The sequence below is a fragment of the Megachile rotundata genome, chromosome 12 (genome assembly GCF_050947335.1).
Source record: "Megachile rotundata isolate GNS110a chromosome 12, iyMegRotu1, whole genome shotgun sequence".
Lineage (NCBI taxonomy): Eukaryota > Metazoa > Arthropoda > Insecta > Hymenoptera > Megachilidae > Megachile > Megachile rotundata.
Window position 1 is genome coordinate 7087541 of NC_134994.1, and position 23443 is coordinate 7110983.

General features: G+C 38.0%; 1 protein-coding gene across 3 annotated transcripts in view; it reads left to right on the forward strand.

The window, feature by feature from the left end:
- Positions 1–23443, forward strand: part of LOC100878659 (CD151 antigen) — an 88969-nt gene that overhangs the window by 35062 nt on the left and 30464 nt on the right. The window contains exons 1-3 of one of the 3 annotated variants that reach the window (XM_012279730.2): positions 13889–14059; positions 14998–15143; positions 19373–19562. In XM_012279730.2, the coding sequence (XP_012135120.1) occupies positions 15004–15143; positions 19373–19562 (330 nt within the window). In that variant the 5' untranslated portion in view covers positions 13889–14059; positions 14998–15003. Of the gene's footprint in view, positions 1–352; positions 450–11614; positions 12028–13888; positions 14060–14997; positions 15144–19372; positions 19563–23443 lie in introns of those variants that run through there. The other 2 variants (XM_012279731.2, XM_076537954.1) reach the window with 2 other exon arrangements.

The following is a 23443-nucleotide window of genomic DNA, read 5'->3' on the forward strand; positions in this document are numbered from 1 at the left end:
AAATTAACTACATCTAACTTGTATAACATAAATTAAATTAATTGCATCTAACTTGCACAACATAAATTAAATTAATTGCATCTAACTTTCATAACATAAATTACATAAATTTCACCTAACATACATGATGTAAATTGTTACAACGAAGTCTCCTAAAATATTAAATTATAATTTTCTTGATTAAGTACTAATTAAGAAAAATAAGCAGTTAAATATGAAAATTAAAAAGAGTGTCAACCAACTATAAATTAAAAGCAACATAGCCTTAATTTCATCGATCTATATTTTAGTAAGAATTTATTACTTCTTGTCTTAAAATATATTTGATGAATTTGTATTGTCTATGTTTCAGGATATACAGTGTACTATTAGCAGGGGAGAATTAGAAAAATTTTAAAGTGGACATGCGTGTCAGGAATCGGCTTGAATCTACACACCGATGACGCAGGGTAAGTGTGAATAACGTAAAGATGATTTACTTAGCACCTTCCATGTATAGAACTTGTCAAATAAAAGATAATCAAAGAATCTTTTAAACTTACACCAATACTAACAGCAACGTTAATAACAACTAATACTCAAGAATTAAAATTCTCTAACTTCTATGTATAAAACAGATTAATTTTTACAAACATTTAGTTTTTGTTTCCATCCTGAATATCACAGTGAACTTTGAATATTTGATTACTCAAAGTGTTAAAATTCAAATCTCCAATTATTCAGAAATATTTGCACATCCAAAGTGTAAAATTCAAAAATTATAATGAGAAGGTCTCAGAATGAGACTTTCGTGATTTAAATATCAAAGTATCCGATCAGAATCTGAAATTCGAAAATGGGACCTTTCTAGGTTCACGAAATACCCTAGATTCCCGCGAAGGGTTAACGAGCACTATCTAAACGTTTCGTAGCTTTTTCCCCGACATCCTGTATAAATTGATCTTTATCGAGGGCAAAAGGAAGGAAACGATAGAAGCAAAGGGTCAACGAAAATCGTCGCAAGGTTCGTACGGTGTTACCATAAATGGCATGGCGCGGGCCAACGAGCACGTTTCTCAAACCATTAGGTGAAAGGACCCCTCCTCTTTGTGTCTCTTTTTCGCTCTCCTCATCGGCCACGTTCCTCTTTCCTCATTAACTTGATTGCCCGATACCTCTCGTGGTATAACAAACCTCGCGTGGTGCTTCCTGCTTCGTACGCGTCCTCCATTCTATGTTACATGAAAAATGGCCCAATTAATTTCCACCTCCTTCGCCTTCTCTCGCAAACGGCACGATTATTGCCGCAGCCGTTAATTGCTACCGCGACCTCCACTCGATCCGACTGTCATTGTTAATTTTAATTGAACTTTTCTGAGGTGTTCGGGCTTCTTTCTTGTAATAACACGTTATTGGAATTTTCTTTTTTATAAACGAGTAATTCTTGTACCTATACATTGCTTATATTATTTTTTATTACTGATATATTATTTTATGTATTTATTATATATTGTTGACGTTTGGATTTTAATCTTCTGAGTTATCGAATATATGAGTTTTAAGTTTCTGGAGATCCTAATATTCGAAATGGAAATTTTTTAATAGGAGGACGTTCTGATTTCAACCCTTTGAATATTTCAATATTTTATTTCAACCCTTCGGACACTCAGACGTTCGAATTAGAAATTTTCCAATACTGGAATATTTTAATTGTAAGACTTTGAATACTCAAATATTCGAATTTCAAGCCTCTGCACAGTCAAATATTTTATTTCAACCCTTCGAACACTCAGACGTTCGAATTAGAAATTTTCTAATACTAGAATATTTTAATTGCAAGATTTTGAATACTCAAATATTCGAATTTCAACCCTCTGCACAGTCAAATATTTTATTTCAACCCTTCAGACACTCAGACGTTCGAATTAGAAATTTTCCAATACTAGAATATTTTAATTGCAAGATTTTGAATACTCAAATATTCGAATTTCAAGCCTCTGCACAGTCAAATATTTTATTTCAACCCTTCGAACACTCAGACGTTCGAATTAGAAATTTTCTAATACTAGAATATTTTAATTGCAAGATTTTGAATACTCAAATATTCGAATTTCAACCCTCCGCACAGTCAAATATTTTATTTCAACCCTTTGAACAGTCAAACATCCAAATTAGAAATTTTCCAATTACTAGATTATTTTAATTCCACCATTTTGAATGCTTAAAAATTCGAATTTCAACCCTCTGCACTCTCAAGTATTAAAATTTCAAATTTTTTAATACCTAAATATTCAAATTTAAATAATACCAAACTACAATTGTAGTGTTCTAGAAATCCTTTGTATCAAAGATTATAATATAATTAACCAGTCCATATAATTAACAACTATTACGTTCATATATCACTAGATCTCAAAATTTCTCTATCCATAGCATCCCTTGTTTCCTACCCCTGTAGTTCCCTAATTCTACTCCCAATATTTTAATGTTTATAAATCCCCCTTCCGACAATAATAAAATGGAAAGATCTGAAAATTAATTAACGAAACAGAATTAATCTCGAGTCCCGTTGCACAAAAGGAACACTGCAATCAGGAAACTTCTTCCGTTTCCTAAATGTTCAAAAGGAATTCCCCAAGTAATTAAGCGGCTATCATCCGAGCCAACCTTTCGTTTTCTCTTGGCAAACAAAGAGACGACTCGTGTTTCGCTCTCTTTCTCCATCTTCCCCGAAGAAAGGGGCTGCCCGATGAGGTGTCGGGGTTCCTTATTGGCTGTCGACCTTCCTGAGAAACAGCGAACGATGAAAAAAAAACTGGTTGAGAAGAGAAAGAAACAATCTCCAGGGTATCGAGGAATCTCTGACACCTCGCGATCTTTCTTCCCTGACGTTTCTCTTTCTCTCTATACATCTTGCTCTCTCTTTGTCTCTCTCTCTTTCATTACCTTCGTTCCGTCCTTTTGTATCCGGGAAATAGAATGGGGGTAGGTTCTACGATCTTTGTCCTCGGAGACGACACTTTTGTTTAGCATCGCGTAAAGTCACCAGACTTGTCCGTAAAGTTTTAAACGCCTTCTCATTCTTCCTTTCTTCCCTTTCAATGGATGCCTTCTCTGATGCCGGCGCTTTCATCACGCGATTAAATCTTCCTAAGCTTTCTGTCGATAGCCTTGAATTGTTTAACGCCGAGCTAACTCTTGTCATATTGCATAGCGCGATCCAAACGACTGATTTCGGTTTTTTCGTTTTTGAAGATTTTTGGGTATGGAGGGGTGGATTTTTCATTTTTGGAACTGTGATGTTTTTTGGTTATTTTATTGTGGGTACTTGGGACTTTGGAATTTTTTAATATTGGCATTTAGGGAATTTGGTATTTGGGAATTTTGGGAATGGGGAATTTTGGGATTTGGGAATTTTTGGATTGGGGAATTTTGGGATTGGGGAATTTTGGGATTTGGGAATTTTGAGATTTGGGAATTTTGGGATTTGGGAATTTTGGGATTGGAGAATTTTGGGATTGAGGAATTTTGGGATTTGGGAATTTTGGGATTTGCGTATTTTGGGATTTGGGAATTTTGGGATTTGGGAATTTTGGGATTTGGGAATTTTGGGATTTGGGAATTTTGGGATTTGGGAATTTCGAGATTTGGGAATTTCGGGATTTGGGAATTTTGGAAATTTTGGGATGTAGGAATTTGGGAATTGGAATTTTGTAAATTGAGGTGTAGGGAATTGGGAATTTAGGGAATTGGGAATTTTGGGATTTGGGAATTTTGGGATTTGGGAATTTTGGGATTTGGGATTTGGGATTTGGGAATTTTGGGATTTGGGAATTTCGAGATTTGGGAATTTCGGGATTTGGGAATTTTGGAAATTTTGGGATGTAGGAATTTGGGAATTGGAATTTTGGAAATTGAGGTCTAGGGAATTGGGAATTTAGGGAATTGGGAATCTAGGGAATTGGGAATCTAGGGAATTGGGAATCTAGGGAATTGGGAATTTAGGGAATTGGGAATCTAGGGAACTGGGAATCTAGGGAATTGGGAAAGTAGGGAATTGGGAATCTAGGGAATTGGGAATCTAGGGAATTGGGAATTTAGGGAATTAGGAATCTAGGGAATTGGGAATCTAGGGAATTGGGAATTTTCTAATTTGAGAATCTAGGGAATTGGGAATTTTGGGAATTTTAGAAATTTTGCGATCTTGGGACTTTGGAATTTTTGAACTTTGGAATTTTGGAAACTTTACGTTTTGGAACCTTTAGACTAAAATTTTTGTAGTTTGGTGTTTGCAACTTTCGAATTTTGTATTAGAATTATATTTACAATATGTACATTGTATATTGGAAAATAGGATCATTGACATAGTTTAATTGTTTAATGTCAATTTTATTATAGCGCAGGTTTTAACAAATTACGCGATTTCTATTATGATTAATTGTACATGTCTTGCATATAGTTCATTTTCTTCTTCTTTATTTACTGAAAGCAGTATTAGCTTCGCTAATATTTGCACCTTGACATCTTGTCACTTTAAAATTTTTACAATGAAAAACTTCAAACTTTTGAAATTTCAATACTTCCAAACTTTAATACTATAAAATTTCGAAACTGCTAAGGTTTCGAGTCTTTTACATTTAGCAATATTCAAACTTAAAATATCAATCATATCTTAAGTACGCGTTAATGAACAAAATAAGAAAAAGCCATTCAGACGCCATCTTGTTATGAGAGAAGAATAAACTAAAAAATGAACTGAACTGAAGTACATATTAAGTTGACGTTAGCATCCACTATTTACATCAAATTTTTGACTATCAAATTTACATTTGTTTCACTGTCTATGAATCCTCCTGAAGAACTATATTATTAAAAGATATCTTCACCGGAGAACGGTCGAATAATATCGAAGTAAAAAGCAGAAAAGTGAACGGCAGAGTTGAAAAGCATTCCGAGTTGAATGGGTATCCACTTGCACCGATGAACCTGTTGGCAGACGGATTTACGAAGGGTCTACAGGAGGAAGGCATTTCATTTAAAATCTGGGAAGGATTATTTTCTTACAGTTTATCCTACCTTCCCTGTAGGAGGGTTGAAACCTTCGTCCCTTTATTCCTCGAATCCGGAGTAGGTCAATCCCTCAAGTATTTCTTTTTACGTCGAAGATTTTCAATTTCACATTCATGGGATAGAGTAACAATTCAGAGTTCGTGAATGGTTTACCAATGTTCTTTATACAAATGTGATAATTTTTCATTTAAACATTAACCTGTTTTTTATTCATGCAGTTTCTATTATTTTTCGATTAATTTTCTGTTATTTATCTGTATACATTTCTTGTCATTTATTTCTATAATTTATTTGTCCAATTTATTTTTAAATTTTTTATAACTTATTCGTGTCATTTATTTATACATTTTTTATAATTTATTTGTTTGATTTGTTTGTACAATTTCTATAACTTTTTGTTTGTAATTTATCCCTACATTTTTTGAAATTTATTTATGTCATTTATCTATAAATTTTCTGTAATTTATTTATTTGATTTATTTATAAATTTGTTATAATTGTTTGACTTGTTTGTACATTTCCTAAAATTTATTTTTGCAATTTACCTACAAATTTTATATAATTTATTTATTCAAATTATTCATAAATTTTCCACAATTTATTTGTTCAATTTATTTATAAATTTTTTATAATCGTTTAATTTGTTTGTACAATTTCTACAATTTATTTCTGCAATTTATCCATACATTTTCTGCAATTTATTTTTATAATGTATCTACAAATTTTCTGTAATTTATTTGTTTGATTTGTCCATACATTTTCTACAATTAATTTCTACAATTTATCCATACATTTTTTTAAATTTATTTTTATAATTCATCTACGCATTTCCCATAATTTATTTACACACTTTTTGCAATTTACACCCATAATTTGCCAACGAATTTTCTGCAATTTCCGCCCATAATTTGCCAGCATATTTTCTGCAATTTCTGCCCATAATTTGCCTACAAATTTTCCGTAAATGATCCTCCCTTTTTGTCATTTAATATATCATCTCGTTTATTGCAGTTCGAAACAAGCTCACCAATATTTATCAGAGCAGCCGCATTATACAAGACAAGACTTAACGAGTCGTCTAACCTGAAAGGGTGAAAGATAATTTCCATCTTGCCCTTTTTCTTCACGCTACATTGGCATATAACCCTCGTCCCTTCTATTCCCGTTTTCTTACACCTTTAAAGCGTAATTTCCTCGTTGTCGATCAAGAGAACCTACTCTTTTTCACATCCCTTCGGCGAGATAGGGTGTTTTCTTCCTTTTACCCCGATTAACATCTTCTTTTCTGTCGTGCTTATTCGTGGAAATAATTTTTTCATGCCTCTATTGTTCCTTTATTATACAGGCTGCTCGATCTAAACAAAGGCCTTGCAACTTTGGAAATTTAATATTGTGCTAGTTTGGGAATTTGGAATTTTAGAATAGTGGAAATTTGGATTATTTGGATTTGAAGATTTGGGGATTTGAGGATTTAGAATTTTTGGGTTTGGGAATTTTGGGATTTGGATATTTTGGGATTTGGAAATTTTGGGATTTGAGAATTTTGAAATTTTGGAATTTGGGGATTCGGGAATTTTGGGATTTGGGAATTTTGGGATTTGGGAATTTTGGGATTTGGGAATTTTGGGATTTGGGAATTTTGGGATTTGGGAATTTTGGGATTTGGGAATTTTGGGATTTGGGAATTTTGGGATTTGGGAATTTTGGGATTTGGGAATTTTGGGATTTGGGAATTTTGGGATTTGGGAATTTTGGGATTTGGGAATTTTGGGATTTGGGAATTTTGGGATTTGGGAATTTTGGGATTTGGGAATTTTGGGATTTGGGAATTTTGGGATTTGGGAATTTTGGGATTTGGGAATGTTGGGATTTGGGAATTTTGGGATATGGGAATTTGGGGATTTGGGGATTTGGGGATTTGGGGATTTGGGGATTTGGGGATTTGGGAATTTGGGAATTTGGGAATTTGGGGATTTGGCGATTTGGGGATTTGGGGATTTGGGAATTTGGGGATTTGGGGATTTGAGGATTTGGGGATTTGGGAATTTTGGGATTTGGGGATTTGGGAATTTGGGAATTTGAGAATCTTAGAAATTGAAATTTTGGGATTTGAGATCTTGGAAATTAGAAATCTAGGGAATTGGTAGGTTAGAGAATTGGGAATCTAGTGAGTTGGGAATCTAGGGAATTGAGAGTCTAGGCAATTGGGAATCCAGGAAATTGGGAATCTAGGGAATTGGGAATCTAGGGAATTGAGAATCTAGAGAATTGGGAATCTAGGGAATTAGAAATCCAGGGTATTGGAAATATAGGGAATTGGGAATTTAGGGAATTTGAGAATTTTGGAATTTTGGAACTTTGGAATTGGGGAATTTGGGAATTGTGTATTGGGCATTTTTGGATTTTGGAATTTGGAATTTTAGATTTTTAAGATTTGGGAATGTTTTTAGGATTCGGGGGCCATTTATCGAACAGCTTGAATCTAAGTATTAATATGTACGATTCCAATCAAGACATTTAACCGTACAATTCTGCTCCGTCATTGGTCCATTCCCATCGTCAGCCATTACTGCGAGAGAATAAATAACCATGGTCCTTTTTATTCAAATGCTGATATTTCCATTTAACTGCTGGACGCGGTACAATGGTCGCAACAATAAAACGCGTGCAGCGTGTGTATTCATTGAAGAGGCGTGCCGGCACGGCCGGTGGTAGAAACAGAAGAGTAATCTTGCGTTGACTTTCGACGAACAACAGGGTGAAACCACCCCTTACCCCGCCTCTCGCCATCCAAAGGCCATTACTCACCGACCGTGTCCCGCTGTCAGGTGCAATTTGTTCGGCTCGCAGAAGCGAGAAGAAACGACAAACCTTGCTTTGCTTCGTGACAGATGAGACCAGAGAATCGTTAAATAAAAAACGAAGGATAAAAAATCAAAGAAATTCAATGCTCGATGTCGAGGAGATTCTTGCGGCATTCGAATCTAACATTTCGCGTTGTCATCGTAATTTCGAACGGTTCTGCTTTGTAATCGGCATTTGTTCCTTTCGGTTGTGTGTTCGTGACCGGCTGAAATTGACTGCCATGGTGATTTTATTTGGATTGGAGTAATTTCGATTTTGGGAGAACGTGGAGGTATAGTTGAAGAGTTTGTATAGGGAGGGACGTTTTTTAGCTATTAGGGATGAGATTCATTTATGGAAATGAGTTTGATAGTTGCATAAATTATTTGTATGATTAACATTTGAGTACTAAAAAATTTGATAGCACCAAGAATTCGAAGTTCCAATATACTAAAGTATTAAAGATTATAAAGTTTCAAAAGTGTTAGCGTTGTGACTAAATTTAGCATTGTAAAAAAATTTAAAAACCCAAAATTTCCCAAATTTCCTATATCCCAAATTCTCTAGATTCCGAATTCCCTAAATTTCCAATTCCCTATATTCCCAATTCCCTACATTCCCAATTCCCTACATTCCCAATTCCCTAGATTCCCAATTCCCTACATTCCAAATTCCCTACATTCCCAATTCCCTACATTCCCAATTCCCTACATTCCAAATTCCCTACATTCTCAATTCCCTAGATTCCCAATTCCCTACATTCCAAATTCCCTAGATTCCCAATTCCCTAGATTCCCAATTCTCTACATTCCCAATTCCCTACATTCCCAATTCCCTACATTCCCAATTCCCTACATTCCCAATTCCCTACATTCCCAATTCCCTACATTCCCAATTCCCTACATTCCCAATTCCCTACATTCCCAATTCCCTACATTCCCAATTCCCTACATTCCCAATTCCCTACATTCCCAATTCCCTACATTTCAAATTCCCTAGATTCCCAATTCCCTACATTCCAAATTCCCTAGATTCCCAATTCCCTATATTCCCAATTCCCTACATTCCCAATTCCCTATATTCCCAATTCCCTAAATTTCCAATTCCCTACATTCCAAAATTCCAAAATTTCAGAATTTTCAAATCCCAAAAATCCCCAAATCCCCAAATCCCCAAATCCCCAAAACCCAAAATTCCCAAATCCCCAAATTTCAAAATTCCCAAATCCCAAAATTCCCAAATCCCAAAATTCCCAAATCCCAAAATTCCCTAAATTTCGAGATATAAAAATTGTCGAGCTGGGTCTTCAAACAAATCTGCCATCAGTTTATCGTGAAATTTCAATAACCACTATTGCACAATTAAAATAACATTTCATCGATAAAATTCGCAAAAATCCATCCGTTCCTAAAATTGATTGACCAATATACTTTAAATCAATTTAACCACCAATCGATCAGAGAAATTAATCAAAAAAGTGCGTGAGACACGTTCATTTTTCTAATTGAATCGGTCGCCGCGAGAGATCCGAGTAGATTAAAAACGCGTACGAGATTACAAGTAAAAGCGTTATCCTTGCGAGTGTAATTACTAAATGATGACAATTATTTAGCAGGTATTACCGGTACATACTCGGTAGGTTTTAATTAAATTATAGCGGTCGCTGTATCCTGTGGCAAACTCCTGCTAGTTTAAACTTGTCGAAAACTACGATATTACCGGACTCGGGATTTAGTCGCAAATACTGTTTGTGGTTTGTCGTTTCAATCCACTTTAGGTCCCTTCAGGGATCGTTATATCGATTTCAGTTGCTGGTTATTGAACTAATTGGTATATTCATGCTTGGAGTTAGCAAGTTTTTTCCTAGGCATTTAGTACAATCTCATCAATATACTGTGAGCTTTTGTAGGTTTAGGTTTGCAAGCTTTGAGGTTATGTTTGCAGACTTTGGAGTTCACGAGTTTACAGGGTTTTAAGGTTATGTTTTCGTATTTTCAAGTTCAGGGGCTTTTAAGGTTATGTTATCAAATTTTCAAGTTCACAAGTTCACAAGGTTTTAAGGTTATGTTATCAAATTTTCAAGTTTACAAGTTCACAAGGTTTTAAGGTTATGTTATCAAATTTTCAAGATTACAAGATTACATGTTTACAAGTTTGAGAACTTTTGTATCAAGTTTTTAAGGTCGTAGGTTCTTAAGGTTTGAAATTCTCAAGGGTACAAGTTTCCGAGCTTCCAAGATGTCGGATTCTCGAGGTTACGAGTATCCAAGTTTAATATCACCCACAATTCCAAGCTACCTAGTTGCAAATTTCTTAAATTCTGGATCTCTCAAGATATCAGTTTCCCAAGTTTCTAGACTTTAAAATTTTTAAACCCTGAAGGTACAAATCTCCTCAAAATCCCAAGCTTCTAAGTTTCAAATCTCCCTGAAATCCCTAGTTCCCAAGTTGTTAAGTTCTCAAATTCCAAATCTCCCAAAGTTCCAGGTATTCAAATTCCAAACCTTCTAAAATTCTAGGTACTTAAGTTCCAAACTTCCTCAAACCCTAGATACCCAAGTTCCAAATCTTCCAAAACCCATCCCTCCCAACTTTCAATCTCTCAAGTTCTAGATCTCCCTAAAATCCCAAGCTCTGAAGTATCCAAACTCCCAAATTTAAAATCTCTCCAAAATCCCAAGCTTTCAAGTATCCAATCTCCCAAGTACCCAATCCACCAAATATCCAAACTTCCAGGTTCCCAATTCTCTAAATTTCTTATCTTCCAAGTTTCTAATCACTCAAACTCTCAATCTCTCACGGGTCTAATCTCCCAAAGCTCCAAATCTCCCAAGTTCAAAAATTTTCCAACTTCCAAACTCCCAAGTCCCTAAACTCCGCAATACCCAGTCCTTCACAACTCCAGACTCTGAAGTCCCTAATTTCTCAAGTTCCCAATCTCTCAAATCTCCAATCTCACAAATCCCCAATCTCTCAAATTCCCACTCTGCCAAAGCACCAAATCTCCCAAGTTCCAAAATTTCCCAACTTCCAAACTCCCAAGTCCCTAAACTCCACAATACCCAGTCCTCCACATCTCTAGATTCTGAAGTCCCCAATTTCCCAAGTTCCCAATCTCTCAAATTTCCAATCTCTCAAATTTCCAATTTCTCAAATCCCCAATCTCTCAAATTCCCACTCTCCCAAAGCACCAAATCTCCCAAGTTCCAAAATTTCCCAACTTCCAAACTCCCAAGTCCTTAAACTCCACATCTCCAGACTCTGAAGTCCCCAATTTCCCAAGTTCCCAATCTCTCAAATTTCCAATCTCCCAAAGTACTAAATCTCGCAAGTTCCAAACAGCCCGATACCCAACTTCTCAAATTCACCCAACATCTTCCAAACATTCTCCCGCCATCCCTTTGTTCTCCCCCAAGTCGCCTAGTGAATAGACTCCCCTAAAAATGGCAATATGAAAGAAGAATGCCTTCAGAATATCCATTACAATTTCCCCTAGGGAAGCCTAGCACGTACCGCGGAACAAACGAAAGGAGTCTTAACGAAATGCCAGAGAAAGGCTAGTCCGGCGACGAGTTGTCACCTGGAGTGGTAGAAGCCTTTAGAGAAGCCTTTAGCTGAGAGAAGCAATAGTATATATTCCTGGGCAGTGGCATTATCCAATTTTCCACGGTGCGACGCGATTGTGAGCGCAGAGGCGGATGGCGTGGGTCGTGCCGGGTACATACTCGTTCGTTGCACATTTCCCCGTGCTTCCAGCTGGTGCACGCTGCAACCTGCGGTAAATCGAGCGCGGCAATAAAATCGATACCGTGTCGATCCGGATTTTTCGTTACTGCTAGCGCGGTCGTAAATGATACCTGTAACGTAGAACGTCATTATGGTCGAGCGTTTAATTGAAATGGGAACAGTGCGACGTGTCGGCGCAGGAAAATAGAAAAGACACACCGGTGGAAAGTTTAACGAGCGAGCGTGGTTATCGATAAATCGAGCCGGGTAGAATGTGAACAGAAAACGGAAGAGGAAGGTACACGGCCAAAGAGTGTCATTGATAGAAACAGGATGCAGAGAGGAGGTCGATATCGATGACTCTTTTCGATGCCGTTAAAACGCACGCAATTGCGAGCCATTGAACAGGTAAAATTCCTTCTAAAGATCCGTTTCTTTTGTGCTCCGATGGACTCCGTTTTTTTCTTCTTTCCGGTTCGAATGGAAGAATTTTCAGCGAACTTCGACGTCGGGTATCTTATTCGCCTGTTTCATCCTCGGCGAATGAACTTTATGGGGCGGAATTTACGGGATAAAGGGTACAGAAAATTGTGCCTCGCAGGTATTTCAGCACAATCTGTTGGGATATTTTTTAATTATTTCAGTGTCTCTTTCGTGTCAAGTAGCATTGAAATTCTGCGAATTAATAATTTGATGAGTACGCACGTTGGAATTTTATGGTTGTTATTTCAAGTATTACTGCTTTTTAAAATATTGGATTTCAATATTTCTACTCGTTATATTACATCACGTTACATTATTACTTGTTAAGTTGGGTCACTACATATTGGATCGTCATGTGTTACAATTTCTCCGTATTGTATTACTACATGTTAGATTGCCACGTGTCGTAAGATCATACGTCCGTCTCGCGTTGTTTTACCACTTGTTATATCACCACACGTTACTGTTGGTACGAGTTATATCACTACACGTTGTATCATCATACGTTATACTGCAACAGGTTGCATCTCTACACGTTATATCATCACGCACCGAATTTCTACGCGTTATATCACCACGCACGGTATTTCCACACGTTATATCGCCGCAAACCGCATTTCCACGCGTTATATTACCACCCATCGTATTTCCACGCGTTATGTTACCACACACCGTATTTCCACGCGTTATATCGCCACAAACCGTGTTTCCACGCGTTATATCGCCACAAACCGTATTTCCACGCGTTATATCGCCGCAAACCGCATTTCCTCGCGTTACATCACCACGTACCGTATTTCCGCGCGTTATATCACCGCAAACCGTATTTCCACGCGTTATATCAACACCCATCGTATTTCTACGCGTATTGTTACCACGCATCATATTTCCACGCGTTATATCGCCGCAAACCGTATTTCCACGCATTGTATTACCACGCACCGTGTTTTCACGCGTTATATCGCCGTATTTCCACGCGTTATATTACCACGCATGGTGTTTCCACGCGTTATGTCGCCGCAAACCGTATTTCATCGCGTTATATCACTACGAACCGTATTGCCACAGGTTATATTACCACGCACTGTGTTTCTACGCGTTATATCACCGTGAACCGGATTTCCATACGTTATATCTCCACGCACCGTATTTCCTCACGTTATATCGCCACATACCGTATTTCCACACATTATTATCGTCATTTGTCGTATTTCCTCTCATTATATCACCATAATCCATGTTTCCACACATTTTGAATCACCATACTGATTTATTAATTTCTAAAATTAATCATTCTCATAAACGTTGCAAGCATTTCTTTTAGATATCAATTTAAAATCTGTGAAACTTAATTTTCTCCAAAATGAAGTAGCAATAAAAAGACCATAATTGCACATTCTTCACTAATTCATCCACAAGAAATACCCTATACCAAGCACCATAAAACCTAACCAAAAATTTTCGCATTCCAAAAAAAAAAAACTAGCGCACTACTGTTTGCGTATCGATCGATAAGACATTGATAGCGAAGGACAACGAAACACCCTTTCGTTACACCTTGACGACCACCCTGGTGTATATTGCTAACGCGAAAAAGTAGTCGCAGGAACCATCCAATAAAATAGAGACCGGGGTCTCTGAATGGCCGGCAAGGTTAATGCGATTGGATGATTGGCTCGATTAGCAAATTGGCTAGCTTGGTGTAGGACATTGGGATAAATGAGGATATGTCTATGCTGGGAACATGGCACTGCGGCAGATTGATGGGAAGGGATCGAAACGACAGGCCCCCCCGATGTCGTTGCTGATATATTATGAGACATGGTTTTCGATGGAGTCGGCTGCAACGTGTGCGTGTAGTGTTGGCAATTAACGCGAGCCTTCGTTGTGTCGTGACAAAGAGGGGGCCGATTTAAAAAATTCGATCGTGCTTTTTTTTCTATCAACTTCTGTTCCGGTGAGACCCAGTGTTCGACGATGACATCTCGTGCGATACCATGGAATATCTTCGAATCGATCTCATCGATAAAACTTACATCACGTGATAGATATTTTTGGATTTATTTGCTCTTTTATCGGTGTTTTTATTGGAGTGCTTGTTAATATATTGTTCATTACATGGGTTCATGACTGTGATTCTTTGAGACCGAATTTTGGCTACGTGTGCAGTTTTCAGATATTTGCTGTTCCAAATTTATATATTTTTTAAATTGTAAAGCAAGTTTCTAAAAGTTCTACTGTGTCATATTAGGAATTCTCTACATTTTCGTGATTAATAAATTTCCTAACTTCTTTTGTCGTCTCTAAATCTTTACATCTTCATGTTTCAAGATCCCCAAGTTTAGAGGTCTCAATATTTTCCAAACAGCTATCTTCATATTTCCAACCTTCTAGGTCCTCAAGATTCAAGGTCTCCAAAATGTCCAAACTTACAAATCTCCACATTTTCAAGTTTCTAGGTCCGCAAACCTTAAATCCCCACATCTCCAACTCTCTAGGCTCCCCAATGTCCTAACATCAAATCACAACATCTCCAACTCTCTACATCCCCAAATGTCCAAACCTCAAATCACTACGTCTCTAACTTTCTACATCCCCAGCTGTCCAAACCTCAAATCACCACATGTCCAACTCTCCCCCAAACTTCCAGATTCCCAAAATGTCCAAACCCCAAATCCCCACATCACCAACTCTCCACACCCCCAAATTTCTACATCCCTCAAAACGTCCAACCCTCCAAATCCCTCTTTCAATATCATCCACATCCTCAAATCCTAAATACACATACGTAGACCAAATTCTCCGCCGATAAAACAGAACGGATGTAAGGTTTGTCGATGAAATCTTCTGTAACAACGCGTGTGGTTGATTTAAACCGGGCGTTCGTGACCGCAGCACAAAATGGAAAGAGTTTTCGGCGGAAGAGAGGAAAACTGGAGTGGATTTAATTGGCTCGTACCTAAATCGAGCATGGAAAGAGAGATCGTGGATGCGTACGGTGTCTCCTCGTCCGAAGACGGCTGGCCCATCAATATGCCACGGTTTGTTTCCTCTGGATCGTCTGTAAAAACAGGACTTCAAGATGCATATCGATGCGTCATCGTGGAACGTGGGCCGTAAATTTGAACGTGGGCGTTTAGACGTGGCCAACGTCTTTGTGGCACGTGGGTTACACGCTCTCGAGTGAGAGGCGCGTGGCGAACGAATTTTTTTCTTGTCACGAAACATCGATTATTTTCACGTCCATTATCGTCGGTGAAACCGTGTCCCGTTAAAATAGCTATTTCAACGGTTCGAACCTCTAACTCGTGCTAGAACTTTACTAAATTGTACCTCGTTAACCCTTTGTCTCGTAATATTTCATGGTGTCGTGGACCGTATTTATACTGCTTGCAGTCGTAAATTTAGGAAATCGAATTGTTGGTTTGGAGTATTGTAGGCTTTTCGATGTATACGCAAACTTTACAATCTTTTAATTTATATATTTTTGTGGGTTTAAGTTTTAAATACAGATCCCCAAATTTTTCAGATTGGCATTTAATTTAAAGACACAAATATCTATATTTAAATTTCAATTAAAATTCCAAGGAAATCCTTACATGTAGTGATTCTATGCATGATAATTTTACACGTGGTAATTCTATGCATAGATAATTCCACGCGTGGTAATTCTACGTATAGGTAATTCCACACATGGTAATTCCACGCTTAGTAGTTCCATGCGTAGTAATTCCACGCGTAGTAATTCCACGCGTGGTAATTCCATGCATGGTAATCTCATGCGTAGTAATTCCATGCGTAGTAATTCTACGCGTAGTAATTCCATGCGTGGTAATCTCACGCGTAGTAATTCCATGCGTAGTAAATCCACGTATAGTAATTCCATGCGTGGTAATCTCACGCGTAGTAATTCCACGCGTAGTAATTCCATGCGTGGTAATTCCATGCATGGTAATCTCATGCGTAGTAATTCCATGCGTAGTAATTCTACGCGTAGTAATTCCATGCGTGGTAATCTCACGCGTAGTAATTCCATGCGTAGTAAATCCACGTATAGTAATTCCATGCGTGGTAATCTCACGCGTAGTAATTCCACGCGTAGTAATTCCATGCGTAGTAATTCCATGCGTAGTAATTCCACGCGTAGTAATTCCATGCGTAGTAATCTCACGCGTAGTAATTCCACGCGTAGTAATTCCATGCGTGGTAATCTCACGCGTAGTAATTCCATGCGTGGCAATCTCACGCGTAGTAATTCCATGCGTGGCAATCTCACGTGTAGTAATTCCACGCGTAGTAATTCCATGCGTGGTAATCTCACGCGTAGTAATTCCACGCGTAGTAATTCCATGCGTGGTAATCTCACGCGTAGTAATTCCATGCGTGGCAATCTCACGCGTAGTAATTCCATGCGTGGCAATCTCACGCGTAGTAATTCCACGCGTAGTAATTCCATGGGTAGTAATTCCACGCGTAGTAATTCCATGCGTAGTAAATCCACGCGTAGTAATTCCATGCGTAGTAATTCGACGCGTAGTAATTCCATGCGTAGTAAATCCATGCGTAGTAATTCCATGCGTAGTAATTGCACGCGTAATAATTCCATGCGTAGTAATTGCACGCGTAATAATTCCATGCGTAGTAATTCCACGCGTAGTAATTCCATGCGCGGTAATGTCACGCGCAATAATTCCATGCGTAGCAAATCCACGCGTAATAATTCCGTGCGTGGTAATCATACGCTTTGTAGTTCCACGCATAATAATTCCATGCCTTGTAGTTCCATGCGTAATAATTCCACGCTTTGTAGTTCCATGCGTAGTAAGTCTACGCGTAGTAGTTCCATGCGTGGTAGTCTCGTGCGTAGCAATTCCCACGTCCCTAAATACCTACGCCCTTAAATACCTACATCCCCAAATACCTACATCCCCAAATATCTACATCCCCAAATACCTACATCCCCAAATACCTACATCCCTAAATACCTACACCCCCAAATCTCTAACTCCTCAAATTCCTACCCTACCAAATCCTCTAGCTCCTCAAATTCCTACCCTACCAAATCCCCAAATTCCAAAACCCAAATTTTCAAATCCCAAACTCATATCACAAAATCCCCAAATCCTCAACCTATCCCTAAATTAAATTAAATTCCTGCTCCCACGGAATTCCTCAAAATCTCTAAAATTCACCAACTATCCTTCTTCCTGAGTTTTCTTATTTTTCCAAAGGAAGCTAAATTTATTTTTGACTGTACATATTCAAATATTTTGCAGAAGGTAGTTTGTTAGAACAGAATAGACGATGTTCCTGTTTGAACCGGAAGCCCGTTGAAACGGAAGCAGTCTGTTTTCTCCGCTCAAGATTTCCCCTCGTGGCCATCTTTTCTGTCGTTGATCTATTACAGTTTTTCGTCCGGAAAACTGCCTTGTTTACCACGTTCCACGATCCGTATCTGCGTACTGCCTCTGTCCACCGTCGCTGTAATGAACGGAACTTGCGGGTAAACTTTGCTACCAGCCTCTTTCGTTTCTTGTTGGATAGTCCCTGATTTAATGGCGGTGAAAGTGCCATCAGGAAATTTCCTGGTACTCTGAACAAGAAACAGTGTTCGTAAAATTAACGGCGTTCGCAGAATTGCAAATAACGTAAATTAACGTGAAATTTTTATCATAAAAAAAACATCGAGATATATTTCAAGATTTATTTACAGGTGAATAAATTTCGCAATTACGTTAAAATGGACCATCAAACATTTGTTCTACGATAAAATAGAAATTTTTCCCGATGAAAATGAAATGCGTACGTAAACTCGAAATTTGTCAAACAACAGAGGCCCGAAATCGATAAATGCACCTTCGCTATTTGCGCGCCATTCGTTGAAAGGTATTCGCCCGGCGCGCTGAAAATGTTGAAAAAGAAAAAATAGCCAATAACCGGCGAAAAGTTATCCAGCTGAGCGTGTACATATTAAACGTTTCGGCCGCTTGCAGTTCGGGAACAAAATGAAAACAAAAAAATTGCACGCGTCCAGTAGATCCGGAGTTCCCTTTATGCTCGGGCGCCCAAACTACTTCGCCCACACGTAGCAGACGGGTCACACCCATTTAATTTCGCGGTTTCTTTTATTTCATCGTCTCCGCTCAGGTTTCTCGTCGTCCATTCGTTCTCATTATCCTGGTGTCCATCCTTCTTCCGATCCGGACCAAATACGACCCGCGACGAATAATACCTACGTCTTCGTCGAGCAACCCGATTGTTTCTCGATCGAATACGCTCTAATTGCGGAAACACAATTAGTGCGAGTAAATAACCGACCGCCTGGCATGGTTCCTAATTAATTCGCGCTCGTTATCGCGAACAAACGAATTGTTCCTCGATTTTAAGCGGCACTACCATTTTCGTCGTTAGCTTCAAACTTTAAGTCTCTTGACCTTTTTTTTAGTTGCGACGCTGTTCAGGACCGACTTTATGCGTACAGGATGATACAGGAACGGTACACACGTTTTGAGAATAAGGAGTTGCTCTTTTGACTTCTGGGACCTTTTAATTTTTATGAATTGAGACAAGTTTTTAATCCATTCTTCGTCCACTTTTGATCCACCGTGTAAAAATTTCTTTCTCCTATTTTTTTGTTGGAAAAGGTCTCTCAGTGTAAATGGGAGAAAATCTTTTGGACGGGGACGCGCTTCATCCACTGCCCATCCACTTTTGATCCAGTACCCATCCATTGTTGGTCAGCTACCCATCCACATATGATCCATTACCCGTTCACTTTTGATCCATTTCTCGTCCATCGTCGACACACCGAGTCCACTGATTCAGTATTTATCCAATATCGAATTCAAATCAAATTCACATTCCATCCACCTTTAGTTCATATTACGTTTCAAATTCCTGTACTCATTTGATAACTGTTTGATATTAGATTACATTCGCATTTGAAGCATTTGCAATCGTTCCCCTGGATTTTCAACTATTCCACCCGCATTTTCCGCAAGAACGGCATTCGAATCAAATATGCGAACGATTGTATCAGTCTGCGGAAATGCAACGATGCGTGATGTCCATTGGCCGATGACCAGAAACCGGTGCTCGAAGATAGATTTACTCGCGTTTCGAAGCACCGTACCGGAAGTGTTTCAGTGCCGAAAAATAGTACGAAATGGGATTTCGACGAAATCGAATCGTCTCGTTTCTTTCCCTTTTTTCCTCTTGTCGTTCGTGTTCGAGAAATCTCTAAAACGCTTGAAATTTCGCGTGCTTGCAGAGTCGGTGACGAGGTGACGACCACGACAACGAGCACAACGGGCACGCAAGAAGAAACGAATCAAGCAATCATGGCTAAAAGCGCTGAGAGGCTTCCGGGTACTTCCGGCAGGTCGAGGACCAGAGACGACGGATGCTGTTCGGTGAATTTCCTGAAATACGTGCTTCACATCTACAACATGGTGTTATTCGTAAGTAATCGCACGAGTTTTAACGCTAAGATGTTTTTCGAAAAGACGTTTTTTTTTACTAATGTCACTTTCAGCATTTGTAAACTTTTACGTTTAAAAATATTAAGATCTGATAACTTTAACACTTAATTTTTATTATTCAAAGATTGTAGCATTTAAACTTTTTATTATTTAAAAATTGTAGCATTTAAACTTTTTATTATTTAAAAATTGTAATATTTGAACTTTTTATTATTTAAAAATTGTAGCATTTAAACTTTTTATTATTTAAAAATTGTAATATTTGAACTTTTTGTTATTTAAAAATTGTAGCATTTAAACTTTTTATTATTTAAAAATTGTAACATTTAAACTTTTTATTATTCAAAAGTTGTGACATTTAAACTTTTTATTATTCAAAAGTTGTGACATTTAAACTTTTTATTACTCAAAAATTGTGACATGTAAACTTTTTATTATTCAAAAGTTGTGACATTTAAACTTCTTATTATTCAAAAACTGTAGCACTTAAACTTTTCATTATTTAAAAACTGTAACATTTAAACTTTTTATTATTCAAACACTGTAACATTTAATCTTTTGTATTATTAAAAGATTGTAACATTTAATTGTAGCATTTGAAAGATTGATCATTTGGAAATCTTAGAACATAACTTGAGTATGTGAAAATTAAAAAATTCAGGAACATGGAAGTTTAGAAAGGTGTCATAGAGATTATTGACTAAAATGGAATTGTAAAGTGATTCCCTATTTTTTGAATTTATAACCACATTTAGCTCTCTTAAGAACCTTCAAGGTGTCGCAAAAATGAATGAGGCAATTTTAACCCGACATTTAAATCGTGAGTACAAGCATTCGCTCTTTTCCCCTCGAGGTGGACGTTGTAAAACAGGCGGTCGAACATAGTGACCCATGATACATCCCATAAAATGCTAATGAAGTTCGCGTTGTAAGTCGCGCACGATAAAAAAGAGGAACAGCGCTGGGGAAGCAAAAGGAAGACGATGGTAAATCGATCGGTAGCCCTTGCCAATTTAATGCAAAAAACTTCGTCGCCTTGTTGAGTAACAGCATCGACAAGAATGTTGACGAGATTAAAAATAAGCAAGAAACTCGATCTCGTACCCTGCTATTGCCACCGCTGTGAAGCGTCATTTTTCATCATTTCCTTTTTCTTCTCTCGTCCGAGAATTTTGCATAAACAATAAACAACACCGTGAAAAGCAATCGAGTTACAAGGTAAAAAAGCGACGAAAGTGTTCGGGGGTAATATCGAGGAAGTCGAAGTTGTAAGTTTGCTCGTTTCTTCGAAGCCATAACGCTCGACAAAACGTTCAAGCAGATTACGAAATCGCCGCGATCATCGTTGGATTCATCCTCGCGGTCTGAATGGCTGACTTTAAGCTCGCCTCGTAATAAGGCTCGATAATGCCGGGGATAATGCAACAATAACCTGCAGGGAACAATGGCTGCGCCACAATACTTGTCGGTTAACGCGTGCGGTTTTACTTGCGTCGACTTGCGTTTCAGAGTACAATCACCCTTCCAGATCGGAATCTGGGAATTCGATGTTACTCGCCAAGCATTCGATCACTACATTCTTTCGTCACTGTCTCTCTTGGCTGCAAATTCCAGATTCAGCTCCTGTTTCGATGCGTGTTAAACCGAAACGTTAGGTGAATAGCGGATCAGCACGTGGTGCGCGAACGGTGATCTCGATAATGGTTTATTTATGGCTTTATTTCTTTATTTGCGACAAGAGTTACTTTGGTGGGAAAATATGTAACTATTTTAATTGTAGTTGGTTAGATTAGGTTATTGTTAGTTGCTGTCAGTTATTTTTCGTTATTGTTAATCATTATTAGGTGGATTAAGCGAGGAAACCAAGAGAACACCTAAAGTGGGGATTTACTCAGGGATGATATTATAAAGTTAGAGGAAGATATTGAATTCTTTTCGCTGGTAGAGGGATGTTGGGTGAAGGATTAGTCTTCTGTAAAATTTAGAAACTTTCAAATTTAAAAATTACAAAGTTCTTACGTTACCGTATTCCTAAATACTGAAATACATAAATTTCCAAATACCCAAATATCCAAATTCTCAAGGTTTCAAACGCTTAAACCCTCAAACTCTCAAATTCGCGAATTCTCAAATCCTCAATCTCTTAAATTCCAAATCGTCAAATCCCCAAGTTCTCAAATTCCCAAATTCTCAAATCTACGCGTTAGATTACCACGCATAGAATTACTGCGCGTGAGATTACCACGCATGGAATTACTACGCGTGAGATTACCACGCATGGAATTACTGCGCGTGAGATTACCACGCATGGAACTACTACGCATGGAATTACTACGCGTGGAGTTACGACGCATGAAACTACTACGCGTGAGATTACCACGCATGGAATTACTACGCATGGAATTACTACGCGTGGAGTTACGACGCATGGAATTACTACGCGTGAGATTACCACGCATGGAATTACTGCGCGTGAGATTACCACGCATGGAATTACTGCGCGTGAGATTACCACGCATGGAACTACTACGCATGGAATTACTACGCGTGGGATTACCGCGCATGGAATTACTGCGCGTGAGATTACCACGCAAGGAACTACTACGCATGGAATTACTACGCGTGGAGTTACGATGCATGGAACTACTACGCGTGAGATTACCACGCATGGAATTACTGCGCGTGAGATTACCACGCATGGAATTACTGCGCGTGAGATTACTACGCATGGAGATACTACACATGGAATCTCCAAATTCTCAAATACTTAAATCCTCAAATCCCTAAATTTTCACCTTTCAAAATCCTCCAATCTCTAATTTTTCACCTTCCCAAATTTTCAAACCCCCAAATTAATACCTAAATCCTCACATCCCCAAATCTCCAACTCCTCAAATCCCCAAAACTCCAAAAACCACCCCCAATTAGCAAAACTATAAACCATCCCACCGCATAAGAAATCCCCGATAAACCAACAACCGTCATTACTCCAGTTCCAAATTTTCATGTTGAACAGTAAATCCCGAAACAGTAATAGTGAAATAGTAAGCTACTGCACGATAACGTTTGGAGTACCTTGATATTCTAAGCCAAGAGATTAAAGCAAAGTTAGAGCGATGGTTGATTGCCCGCAAACTGTTCGCAGCCGAGATTGAAAGCTAGATTGAGTTACTCGGGGAAAACGGTTCTACTCGACTGATTCTACCAGCGATAGGACTAAAAGAGAAACCGGCAAAAAGAGAATCAATAAAGAGAGAGAATTAAGTGATTACAAGATACAATGAAGCAAAGTTATTGCGTGTACTCGGTTTATCATCGGTCGGTAATTACTGAGGTGCAAGAAGCAATCACGTTCCTTTCCCCAGCTTTTTCATTCCCTTCGTTAATTGACCGTTCTATGGTTCATTCAGTTATATTACCACATTGAAATTTCTTTAATCTTCTGTTAATTTACGAACATCAACTTTTCACTTCAAGTTCATCCTCAACATTTCCTAATTCATTTTAGAATCCTTTTAAGTATCCTTTTAACAAAATTATGTTGTGCTATGACATTCTCTATATCGCCGTTTGTTCTACGATAATAATCCTCCAATAAACATTGCTTAAAAAAATAAATAAGAATTGAAAGGATTAAAACGGAAAAGTTTAACTGTTATTGGTTGGGATCAAGGGTAGTTCCGTTGCAATTTCAGGAATCTTTTTATCCCCCCTCAAAGTTTGTTCGTTAAAGGGAAGAAGAAAAAAGAGTAGCACCAAAGAAAATTGCCGCTTGTCCCGATCCTCTTAGCAGTCCCTTAAGCCGGATTAATTTTAACGATCGCTAATAACGAATATCAAGGCACTTCCTTCGGTGAACA